This window comes from Poecilia reticulata, unplaced genomic scaffold (genome assembly GCF_904066995.2).
Source record: "Poecilia reticulata unplaced genomic scaffold, P_reticulata-male-v2 Scaffold_32, whole genome shotgun sequence".
Classification (NCBI taxonomy): Eukaryota; Metazoa; Chordata; class Actinopteri; order Cyprinodontiformes; family Poeciliidae; genus Poecilia; species Poecilia reticulata.
Window position 1 is genome coordinate 193,978 of NW_027675130.1, and position 13,197 is coordinate 207,174.

The following is a 13,197-nucleotide window of genomic DNA, read 5'->3' on the forward strand; positions in this document are numbered from 1 at the left end:
GGTAGGCGGCACAGTGGCGCAGTTGGTAGAGCTGTTGCCTTGCAGCAAGAAGGTTCTGGGTTCGATTCCCAGCCTGGGGTCCCTCTGCATGGAGTTTGCATGTTCTCCCTGTGCATGCGTGGGTTCTCTCCGGTTTCCTCCCACAGTCCAAAAACATGACTGTAAAACCTCAGGAGCGAAGCCGGTGAGGAAGCAGCGAGCTTAGCCTCACGTGCTATTGCGCAACCTCTCGCTAACTGCACTGGCTGTCATTCTTTGGGAGCCTGTTCGTCCTGTCTGTACACCAGCAATAAAATGGCTAAACACATTTAATATATGGTCTTATTTTCCATAATTTTGCTTATGTATATAATGCACATTGTTTTTGCCTCTGTGCGAAGGAGCGATAACAATCGGCAGAGAACAGACTCGAGGTGAGGCAGGCAGTTCTCTTGCCTCACCGCTGGGGGCGCTCATGATCCCAGATATTGTGACTGCACAACTGCAGAGTAATACACAGTGAGCTAGCCATGGAGCTAGCCACACAGTAAATAAGTAAAGTACAGCGATATATTTGTTTTCTTCTCTCCTCCGACGTCAACATGAAAGATTACATTTCTACCCTTAAACAGTTTTCTAAAGTGGATTTTCAATTGAAGCAGGAGATGATAACTAAAGGAAGACCAACACCGGAGCTGAAGGTTTTACTTCAAGACAGTTTGATGATTCTCAAACCGAGTAGAAAAGATGCCGAGGATCAACTTGGCTTTGGATGAACAGATATTTTTGTGCAGAATTAGGGGTGCATGGATTTCATTGATAGGTAAAGGTAAGACAGCAATAAGATGTTTTTGTTTAGTTTTTTAATGAAATGTGCATTTGGTGGGCTACAGTTAATGTTTAAATAATTCAGTAAAGTAGAAGCGGTAGCTAATCTACCACAGCAATAATTTATTAATAAAACATTAAGCTTAAAACGTACTACAACAACAGACTGAATGATTTGTTGTGTGTGCAAAATTCTTGATTTTTTTTGGTGTTAAATCCTAAAACATAAAGTGGCATTATTGTCAGTTGCTATGGCAGCGAGTCTGCGTAGCTTGGGGAAAACAGATCACTTTGCTGTGGATCATAGCACGAAATTAATACCTACATTTAAGTTTCACTGAGTTAACGCGGCTATAGATGACATGTAAAATATTAGTCTTTTTGCCCCACAGCGTTGTATGCATACGCGAAAATTTCGTAGGTCCAATAGCATGCATGGTGTCTAAGTCATAAGTCAGTGCCTCACCAGCAATGAACCTCACCGTACGTCACTGATATATAGTGTGTGTGTGCCAAACTGGTGCCAAATCTTTCGAAGTGAAAATATCCAAGTGCTCCTGAATGTCTCTGACGTTCTGCTTGGCGTTCTCTGCCGTTACGTTCTCCCTTCTTCGTTTGTGGAGTTACAATATCTGGGTTCATGAGCGCCCCCAGCGATGAGGCAGAGAACTGAATACCTCACCTCGAATCTGTATGGCGTTTGCCGTCTCGAGTAACATGCCGTTTTCGATCGCTCCTCAGCACACGAAACACGTTACACACACAGTTGGTGACTATAAAAACAGTACATTAAATACTTGGAATTAATTATGGGAAATCAGTTAAGACATTAAATGTTTTTAACCATGTTATTTGCGACGCACAGACAGACGGAGCATGCTCTCATAGAATAACAACCAGTGCAGTTAGCGAGAAGTTGTGCAATCCCAGGTGCTGCATCACTGGCTTTGCTTGTTATACTTATTACTGTTTCACTATTCAATTGTTTCAACTATTCCTGGGATTGCACAAATTTTTTCCTGTTGTTTCAATTATGCTCTTTCTTAAACTCTGTTTCACTTTTTGACTTTTTCAAATAATTCAGGTTGCACACAAACTCCTGCTTCTGCTGAATTCTGCTATAATTTATATATTATATAATTGTATAATTTATGCAGTATAATTCACTATTAATTCACTATTAAATATATTAATATAGTATATTCACTATTCAACTGATTCAACTATTTCTATTTCTTCTGCTTTCTTCTGCTTTCTTCTACTCCTTAAACTTTTCTCTACTTTTTCTTGCATTTCTGCAGCAGTCATTCTGCAAATATGCATTCTCACGGCTGTTTCGCTAGGAACAGCTATTTTTCTAGTTATTATTATTCTGGCTTCCGTACGTTTTTCCTGGTTTAACTACTCTCACTATCTTTCACTAATTGTACTAATTTATATATCAAAACGTTCAGCTCCTTCAGGAGAATGGTGCTATGACTTTTGGTAAACTTCACTATTGCACTTTTTGAAATAATTGCCCTTTTGTGCAAATCTTTTGCCCCATTATTTCCTATGGTGGAACTCTGTAACTGATTTCAGTTACTTGAGTGGCCACTCTAGTAACTGCCGTTTTTGAACTTTTTCTGCTCTTTTATAAACAAAATTATGCTGTTCATACATATTTCACTGTAGAGAAATATTTTATGCTTTAAAATGTAGCCACTAGTGTCTACTTTATGGAATTATTACTATCATTGTTACAGGATTTACTGTTTTCTGTTAAACTCCTCTGGAGTACAACCTTGTCACACTTTCTCCTATTCTTTCAATGTATTTCTTCTTGTGCTCTGTTTTTATCTGTGTCTTTGCATTCTGCTTGTCTACTTTTCTGTTTGCCTTCTGGTTCTACTGGTTTTACTATATTTGAAGATCTTCTACAATTTTTAATCAATTTTATAAATTCATATATAAAACATTTCTGCTTCTTCTGACCCTTTTTGCTTTAGTTTTTGCTCTTTTTTACTCTTTCAAATATTTCTGGTTTACTGTTTCCACTAATTTTTTTATACTTATTACTGTTTCACTATTCAATTGTTTCAACTATTTCTGGGATTGCACTTATTTACTTTTGTTTCAATTATGCTCTTTCTTAAACTCTGTTTGACTTTTTGACTTTTTCAAATAATTCAGGTTGCACACAAACTCCTGCTTTTTCTGCTGAATTCTGCTATAATTTATATATTATATAATTTATACAGTATAATTCACTATTAATTCACTATTATCTTATTAATATAGTATTAATAAGATAATACTATATTATCTTATTAATATAGTATTATCTTATCTTATGTCTGCAAAGGTCTTCTCAAACTTTTATCAATTTTATCAATTCATATATCAAACTTTTCTGCTTCTTCTGACCCTTATTGCTTTTGGTTTTGCTCTGTTTTACTCCTTCAAATATTTCTGGTTTTTCTGATTCCGCTAATTTAAGCTTTTTGATGTTTCACTATTCAATTGTTTCAACTATTTCTGGGTTTGCACTAATTTCCTTGTGTGCTAATTGTGCTCTTTCTTACGCTCTGTTTCACTTTTTGACTTTTTCAAATAATTCATGTTGCACACAAACTTCTGCTTCAGCTGAATTATGGTATACCTTCTCTGAGTGTGACTAATATATATATATATATATATATATATATATATATATATATATATATATATATATATATATATATATATATATTAGTATTATATATACACATATATATTTCATTGCCTAAATGGTCTGAAAATAGCTAGTTGCTAACCAAACAAGTGGTAGTTCCGGTTTGCAGCAAAAGTTGTGCCCATAAATTATACAAAGCTTCAGGGGGGTTAGGAATAAGGTGGATATATATGATAAAAAATATGTGATTACTGTCAAAATGGAGACTGACAAACCAAACAAGCAAGAGATTCTTCTTGAATGTAACAAAACCATTAACATTTCTCCTGCTCTCTGGCAGCCTCTGGATGTTGATGTGGAGAAGAGAAGCATCAGAGCAGATATAAGAATGAATGTAAAAGAAATCATGGAAAGTATCAAACAATAATTTTACCACAAATAAATCCCTCTCAATATATGATTGTTGCCTACTCCTGTCTGTTGCAGGCAGCCAATAACAAAACGGGAGTCATAAGCACGGAAAAGAATCCCAAACAAAGAACATCTGGCAGGAGTCCGGTGGACAATATAGAGGGAAGACTGCAGTTTGTGTGTGGAAACAACGTGAATAAATGATGACAATAAAAGATTATAAACTTTTGTCATAAGCTTATTGATGTCGATTTGTTTATTGCCGTCAATTTGAACAATTTCAAACATTCCCTTGATTTATGTGTTCCAAAAATATTTAAAGATAATATCAGTTACTTTCTCATTGTGAAAGTAGAATTCAATCTGTAGAGACTCACACAGAGAGAGAAACAGCAGTTAGACAATTTTATTGGACCGAGAATTTGGCGCTCGGACACCGGCGGAAGACCTGCGAGCCGAGAATTGCAGCAAGCTTGAATGATCGGCTCGAACGAAGCTCAGATAGGTCTTCCCCCGGGCCCAGTCACTGGTGGTGGAGCTGAGCTTGGAGAGAGGAGTCTTGAGGGGACCTGGAGGCATCTGGGTGGCTGGTGGTGGAAACGGGGAGGAGGTGGGTTGAAGCACGGCTGAAGCTGGTGGATCTGTGGTTGCTTCGCCTTTTGAAGGATCTCTTGCCAGGTGATTGGATCGAGGTAGAGAGGTGGTGCGTCCTTATTGGTTGGGGTGAAGCCGTGGTGATAAGTGATGCCGGAAGAGTCTTACAGGTTGAATTTCCACCTAGGGCTACATTTTTAATTTGAGTTTCTGTGATAATTTCAGCTCCTGCTAATTTATGCTTTTTGTTACATTTCACTATTCAACATTTTTAAAGAGTTCAGGTTTTGTACAAATTTTGGCTTCTGTTAATTAGTATAAAATTAGTGGAATGACTATTTTTTCTAAAACACCACTTAAAGTGTATTTATAGTTTAACACTTCCCACTTTGACATAATTAGAATCATAATAATAAACTGACAGTTTAAATATGCTGAACTATGTATTAAAAACATACTTAAAAATACAATTGTTTATATAGCTTTGATAGATGTTTGAATATGGTCTCCAGTAACAAAAAAGCGTGTTATGATCGAATAAATAGGTTGATACGTCATCGTGACTGCTAAACACATAACGCTGAGTGGGTGGACCGCTCCAAGATGGCCGCCCTAAATCTCGTCAGCGACAATAGTGAGAGCGGTCACTCATCACAGTCACAGAGCGCTGTTCATGACAGTGTTGAAGAAGCAGTGCTATTTAATAAGACTTAAATCTAATACATTTTGAACTTTGAAGCCACAGTAAAACATGAATACGATCCTGTAATTTCCTGCTTGGAATTACAGGATCGTTTTAGCGTTCGTGTTGTGTTTAAATGGGGCTCGGAAAAACTGCTTATGACCTGCTAACAATGGATTAAACAGTTGTGACTACTGAAAGGAAGTGTACCTAAGGCATATTTATTGGAAGTGCGGGGAAGAAAAGAAGAAGAAAAAAGGACCTTTCAGCAGAGATGTGGAATGACTCTGGGCGCAGAATTTCTAATAAAATGCCCGCAATTGCTGACGGGCCCGGTTCGATGTGTGGGGTGTGACTGTTGCAGGCAGCCAATAAGAAATCACTGAGTCATAAAGAAATTAAGGGAATCCCAAACAACGAACAGCTGACAGCAACCGAGAGTCCGGTGGACATCATAGAGGGATGACTGCAGTTGATATACGGAAACAACGTGAATAAATGATGACAATAAAAGAATATATATATATATATATATATATATATATATATATATATATATATATATATATATATATATATATTCAAATATTTTCTGGAGCGATTATCGATTTATACTTCCTCCTTGTGAAAGTAAAAAAAATAATTAATCACGACTGTAAATCGAATCTGGCTACTGACTGTAAAGGCTGCATTCCTTATTTGATTGGCTGTGAAGACGCTCGTGAGCGCTGCATGTAGTCTATAAATACGTTCCATCCAAATCGCCGTTGGTCATTTTCAGCATTTCCAGAAGACGACAGAAGTAAGTTTTGTCTAAATTCTTAATTTCTGGGTTATTTTCTATGTTCATATGTTTCGAGCTACAGGTAAATGTAATAACATTGAATCGGAAGTAAAATGTTACAACTTTATTTATTGACTATTGTTTCATGACGTGTAATCGGGAGCCGCCCACCTCGGTCCAACGGGTGGATAGTTAAGCGGGCCAGCCCGTTGAGTTGTAGCAACCAGCCTTTAATGTTTAGTTCTATCGGCCCCCAGGTGAGATTTAAAAGGCGTTGTTAAGTCGGTGGTCCTAGATAAAAGCATTAAATAATAAAATAATAATAATAAATCCAATAACTAACTTATATAGTTAAAACCGGTGGCGCCACCACCAGTTTTAACTCGCCGTTAAAACTGCCGTTGGGCGGAGGTTAAACTACCTAACAGTTAAAACTGAATGTCCGTTTATTAACACTGTTAGGTGAAGCCTAACTGTGACTTCTTTGGAACAAACGGTTCAGCCGTTGAATACTGAATATTGAATACAGGATTTTGGTTCAACGGCTAAACCGTTTATCAGGTGTTTATCTGCTGTAAAGTGTTGAACAGCTATTTAACCATTTGCCTGTTCAGTTGAAACTGCTGTTTATTGGGTGGTAAACAGCTTCTTCGCTTTAATATGTGTCCTTTGCCCCATTAAAGTGTGGGGCTGAGGAGGTGACACTGTTGACTCTTGATGGGGTTTGTAATACTGACATTTTGTTTCTGTCCTTCACTTCCCCCTAGGATGGCTCTATCTACCATTATAAACCGCACACAATCGCCGATCTACAGGCCACCACCAGTAAACATCGCAGTAATAAAGATAAGAGAGGAAGAAAAAGTAATTAGCTGGGCAGTAAAGGAGGGTAAAGCAAAGGTATTACAGAAAAAGAAAAATCAAATTCTAACTGTCACAGATGGGAAAACAATTGGAAAAGTAATCATATTTGAAAAATATTCAAAAAACCTTTGTGAGGGCCAATCATATGTGATGAGGAGCTACGCCCTCAGGGGCTCAGAGCCGCCCCTTATCATCAACGTCACTCCGGCCACGCAATTTTATAAAGGTCCAAAGGTGAATGTCACTCCAGAGCTTCTACAGAAAGCAGAGGATATTTTAAACCCAGCAGCACCAATGGCCCATCTGGAGAAGGCAGCGGAGTCAAAAGGACTGATGACGGTGCAAGGGGAAATTGTGGAGGTAGGATTTTTCTTATATTTCTTAAAAAATTTTCCATAAGAGAGGACTTAATTTGCTAACTGTAAATCTCAACGGGGTAGAAGATAACATGAAAGGCCCCATTACAGAACAATATGCGAACTCTAAAAGTACTTTTCTTTGTACTTCTCAGTTTGCTGCGGTCAGGCTTGTGATGTCGGGAAAAATGATGGTGCCAATCCGGACAGTGCGGCTGAAAGAGGTATAATAACTTGTTTTAAGACTTGTTCAAAGCTGCAGTTGTCATTTATTTTTAAAACAAATAATATTTGGATAAAAAAAGGTAAGTGCCTAAGGAAATGGCATGTGTGTGTCAAGTTCATGACACAAAACCAGCTTTTGTGTCATGAACCAGCTTGCATGTTAATTTTGCAGCGTCTGGTCAGAAATGGTAGATTGGTGGGTTTTGTTTGTTTGTTGACTTTTTGAGAACTCTTGGATAAATCTCTCATTTTTTTGTCAATAATTCTTTTAATTACAGGGCAGCTGCACAATGCCCGTCTCCCTTTGGAGGGAAGCAACCCTGGTGGAACTGGCAATTGGCCAACAGGTCAAAATTACACATGTTCGGTGCCAGGATTCTGGCTATGGATTGCAGCTGCAAAGCACTACCTTTACAACAATTCAGGTATGTTGTCAATTCCTGAAGAAGTAAATTAATCTAATTTTAAGTAGATTTAGACATTTAAAGCAAAATGTGCATATATTTTAAAATTGAGGCCTTCTAATTAAAATTATTTGCTAAACTTTGGAGATACACAAAGTGTGAAAAGTGCCACTGCTCAGAGCTAACCTTGTAATTTTTTGTCAACTTCAAAATTATGGAATGGATTATTACATATTTTGATATCCTGGAAACCATTCAATATTTTCTGACTCAAGTCTATTATGCTTTGCCAAAAGAAGACTTAAATAAAGGAGAAACAACAATTAACATAAATGCACCACAAATCTGGAACCAACATCCGCAATGTTAATGTTTTTGATGATGGTGTGTGACCAAATGTCATGCTTGTTGTTGTTGCTTCATTTACAGTTGCTGACTGTATGATATTTTATTATATGAATAACTTTGAACTTGCTGATTGATGAAATGCACAAAACAAATGATCTTGGACTTAAAAAAACATAAACCTGAAGGAAATAGCATATATAGCAAAAGATCAAACAAGTTGCTACTGTTATTTGACATTTAACCTTGGTGTTGGTTTTCTTCTTTTGTTCTTATTTTTAGATGACAACATGAAAATTGACATACCTGATTATATTTCTAATATAACATACTATATTTTTGTACTGTATTAACAGGAAAAAATGGAAGACAAAAAAGCGGCTGTAGTCATTGGTGTCATGGACACTGAAGACGAAAATGAAAAACATGTCCTCCTGGAAAGTGATGAAGTCTTTCGGATTGCTGCAGATTTGTGGAGTCCGTTTGATGAAATGCTGGAAGACGGGAGCCTTGTCGTGGATATTGAGGTTCACGGAAATGAGATAAAAAAAATAATCAAAAAATAATTGCAATTTAAATAAAATAAATGTTTTCAGTTTAGTTTTTCAACTTTTTTCAACTATTAAAATTTTTGACTAATCTCTGGTTATGCTTTTTAATGGTATTTGTTGTGTTTCACTCTTGAAATTTTAGGTCTTTTAGAATTGTTTTGCTTGCTTTGTTATAGTTCATAAAATAATCAGTTAATCTGTTCAAATTAAATTGGTGATTACTATTGAATGACACTTTCTTCATATAACATAAACTTTGGTCATGACAATTACACCATATATATATATACAAGTGGAAATCCTTCACATATTCAGTGATTGTGAGTCTAAAAAGTAGTATGATGAAATTTAACTTATACAATCATATCCCTTTTCCATGCATTAATTCACAACGTTTTCTGCCTGTTTTAAATATTCTCAACTCTTCCGGCGCTAGAGGGGGTAAAATGAATTAAACTTCACTTTTTGACTTTTTTTCAGGTTATTCAGGTATATGTATATCTGTGTGTGTGCGTGTGTGTTTGGTGTTTGTGTTATTAGACTCTGACGGTGAGGCTGTGAACCTGCTGTGTTGTGCTTAAAAGTAAAGGGAGAAAACGTTAAAGTACAACTGAAAACCACGTATTTCTTTAAGTCTGTAACAGCGCAGCTACTGAAAAAAGATCTGAAAAAAGTCGGTTAGCAAGTTGCTAACATGTAAACAAATTGCAGTTCCTGTTTGTGGCAGAAGTTGTGCCCATATATTATACAAAGTTTCAAACCTTCATTTACACCATATACATGCAAAATGTACCATTGTGCACTGTGTAATATACATAACAATGAACTGACAGCTCTTTCTATGACTCCTCACATTGTGATGAAATCACGCACAAATCAGAGACTAAATTGCAGCAAAATTTTTCCTACCATCTCAAAACTTAAGATTCCTCGCTCAAAGCATTAAAATTATATAAATTCTACTATAAAGTAAGAGATCACAATAAAAAATACCACTTTTATCAGTTCCCAAAACGTGGGTTTTCTGCACAGTCAGGTTGGAGAAATCCCCCTCCGCACCATTTAGCTTTTAGTTTCCACGCACGAAGCAGGAAGATAACGGGGAGGGTAATCAGCTTGGCTCGTGTGATCTTTGAAGCAGGAGCGCCGTTGTTAGCACCTCATTCAGAGCTGCTAAAAATTCATTCAGAGAGCATGGGAGGGGGTTTCAGGTGAATTTCGACCCTGACGTGAGGTTACAAAGCCAATATTTTCAAGTATCCAAAGTTAAGAGTCTTCTCTGTGTCAAGTCATACCGAACATTGTCGGTCAGCCGACCGAAAATTTACTTTCTACACCGTATTTGATGACAGGGCATGTAAATGGACACGCCCCTTTAAATCCGTCAGCTGATTTTAATTAGCCGGAAAACCATAACATTTTGGGCAAAAATTGTATGCCAGATAGTTTTTGAAGAATGAAAGCCTTTAGCGGACCATAAAAAAATAAAAAAAATAAAAATCACGTGTAGCGGTTTTTTACGGAGATTGCCGAAGTCGGGTTTGAGAGGTTTTAAATAGTGATAAAACTGAGGCATGTTATTTTAATTCATATTTGTTCTCTTGATTTTGCTTTTCTTTTTGTCATTTTCAGAAGACAACATGTAAACTAACCTGATTGTAGATAAATAACATAAGAGACAAAAAGGCAGGAGAAATCCAAACCTGAGAGTATTGCTCAAATAGATAATGACAACCCAAACAAGCGAGAGGTTAATATTGAAAATGACAAAACCATTAACATTTCTGTTGATGAGAAGAGACGCATCAGAGCAGATACAAGGGCAAAACAATATAATTATTGTTAATATATGAATCGAAGCGTCAATCTTCCTACCTAAGAGTCTTTCTACTTTTTTTGCATTTCAGCAGCAGTCATTCAGAAAATATGTATTCTCAAGAGTGCATATTTGCAATTCTTATAATTCTCATAGCCATTCTTCAAGACTATCTCTTGAAGCTCATTTATATATATATATATATATATATATATATATATATATATATATATATATATATATATATATATATATATATATATATATATAAATGCTATTTATATATATTGTCGAGGAATCTGGTATGAGTGTGAGATCTGTCCAGGTATACGCAGAAAAATGGAATAAAGACCTGGGAAATAACAAGTATACCCTGATTAATGATTAAAAGATGATTATAAATGTTAAGTGATTATAAGGTGATGATACTCATGCCAATGAAGCAATGTCTGTGATGTATGATTAAAAACATATACTCTGTACTTTTAATCAAATGAATGTTATAATAATGTATGCTCTGTATGCTTAAATCCGTTAATTCTACTACATTGTGAAAGACTGAAGGTTACATTGTGGAGTTAACAATAATTAACATAACTATGTATGGTTACCATATATTACTAAAATTGTGAAGACTGAGGAAAGGAAAAAAGCAAGAAACTCTTCTCACTGAGCGAGAGGTGGGGGCGAGAATGGAGCCAGATGGCCGGTGAGTAATAGGCCTTGGGAAAGTCAGGCCGCCCGGTCTTGCAGAACGTCAGGATGATAAGGCAGATAGGCGGGTTCCAAGTCAGGCAGCCCGGCCTTGCAGGATGTCAGGATGATGTAAGGAAAGTAGGCGGGTTCCATAGAAACACAGTGCATAAATACTGATGGTCGAAAGGAAAGATTCGTACTTCGTCTCCGGCGCAGAAGAGGAGCCAGCAAAGGGAAGCAAACTAAAGGCCAGCAGAGGACTACACTCGGGACCGAGGAAAAAGCTCAAAGACTTCACGCCGATAACAAGGGACAAGTTCCACCGGCCACCAACTCCGGTTCCAGATTCGACCGTATCCTCTGCCTCTACCCAACGCTCTCAACTCCGGTGCGGCTGACTTGGAGAAGAGACGGAGGTCCTTCAAAGACAAGGAGTCTGCATGTTCAATGGAAAGCGTGAGCCTTCTCTCCGCTTCTCTTCAGTAAAGAGGACTTTGCTCCGGCTGGACAAAGACTCTGACCAAGGACCTCAAAAGATTACAGCTGCCGAGACCAATGACCATCGGGTATGAGCTAACCAGCTTCTCCCAAAGCCTCGCTCAGTGAATTTAGTGAAACAGGTTAGGAATGAGAACAAGGAAAGGAGGTGATTAATCCTGGTTGATTTCATTATATTTTGCTTCTTTTATAACTCTTGGAAATTAATTTGTTGTTATATGCCCCTGCTAAAGCTTGCTTAATAAACTTGTAATTCTAAAATTCTAATGAGGATTGTGAACAGTGAGTTTAATTGCGTCAGTCTTAATTATTGTTGGTTCTCCTAAATATAGTAAAACAACATACATGATGCTAGAGACAGGGTGGCTTTGTGTTTTCCTCTGGTGAGTGTTAAAATAATGACCTTGGGACTTAACTCTAAGTCACTAAATTTAATCTAGCCATTAACAAGTGCCGTTATTTTAGGAAAGGAGCTACCGTTAACAGGAGTGGTTGTAGGGGTTATGTCGCTGTGAGGGCTACTCAGCGGATTGCCCCTCAACTGTGAAAGGTCATAACTTCTGGATCGAAGGTAGTCAGAGCTAGACGAGTCCTTTCCGACCCCAGTTTAAACAGATAATTCTCCACAAACTATCGCTAGGGTAAGACCCAAGTTTCTGGGGGTTTTCCGGACCTGTTAGACAGAGAACTGGGCAGTAGTGAGTCCAAAGAGTTGTGAGGAGTGGGCGGGACTTACTATTGGGTAGTAACAGACATGGCGTCCCTGGGTGGGCCCACCCAGGGATGCCATGTCTGTTACTACATGGCAATGTCTGTTACTACATGGCCATGTCTGTAACAGACATGGCGTCCCTGGGTGGGCCCACCCAGGGACGCCATGTCTGTTACTACCCAATAGTAAGTCCCGCCCACTCCTCATGACCTTTTCGCGCAGGATCATAGGGCCATGCGGCGTGGACAGACTCCCAAAGAAAGTCATGCGGCCCTTCTGCTTTTCTCCAGATCCAGTCTTCTCTGACCGAGGGTCCTTCTGGGGTGTTAGGGGGAGCTGAAAGTCCTGGAGGCCAATATACTGAGGGTATGGGGCTCCCATAAGTGGGTTGGGCCCCCACGCAAGGTTGGAAGAATCTTAGGGAGCTGTAGTATCTTCTCACCTGCCAGCCATCAGCCTGTCCCGCTGCTGTCACCTCGTCCCTGCGGATTTGTTCCTCGCAGGTCGCACAGTAGATCAGTTTTTCTCCGTCCCACTGGCAGAGGCATCTTTTTGGTTCTTCTTCTCGCCATCCCCATTGATTTATCACCCGGGTTCGTGGCAGGTATCCTATTCGGCAATTTCCACAAAACGTTATGCTTATAACCGAAACCGGGGAGACGGGGAGGCTTCGCAGCCCGTCTGCCGTTGACTCCTGCCGCCAGGGTTTGTCGCGGCCTGGTCCTTCCCAGGTGAGGGGGAGCTGGAGGACTGTTAGACATACTGGGCAACGGTCTTTGGTGCTACTCCACTTCAGCAT

At 38.4% G+C, this 13,197-nt stretch overlaps 1 protein-coding gene across 1 annotated transcript; it reads left to right on the forward strand.

The window, feature by feature from the left end:
• Nucleotides 1-6,669: 6,669 nt before the first annotated feature.
• LOC145550307 (uncharacterized) lies at nt 6,670-8,691 on the forward strand. The gene is made up of 4 exons (XM_081604334.1): nt 6,670-7,155; nt 7,307-7,375; nt 7,655-7,801; nt 8,482-8,691. Exons 1-4 carry the CDS (start codon nt 6,700-6,702, stop codon nt 8,689-8,691), a joined length of 882 nt encoding a protein of 293 aa, XP_081460460.1. The 5' UTR covers nt 6,670-6,699.
• Nucleotides 8,692-13,197: the final 4,506 nt, after the last annotated feature.

Excerpts from the sequence above, each read along its gene's own strand:
- LOC145550307 (XM_081604334.1), top strand. The coding sequence starts at position 6,700 with ATGGCTCTATCTACCATTATAAACCGCACACAATCGCCGATCTACAGG. Across the intron at positions 7,156-7,306 it reads TGCAAGGGGAAATTGTGGAG|TTTGCTGCGGTCAGGCTTGT; the intron begins GTAGGATTTTTC and ends TGTACTTCTCAG. Across the intron at positions 7,376-7,654 it reads GGACAGTGCGGCTGAAAGAG|GGCAGCTGCACAATGCCCGT; the intron begins GTATAATAACTT and ends TTTTAATTACAG.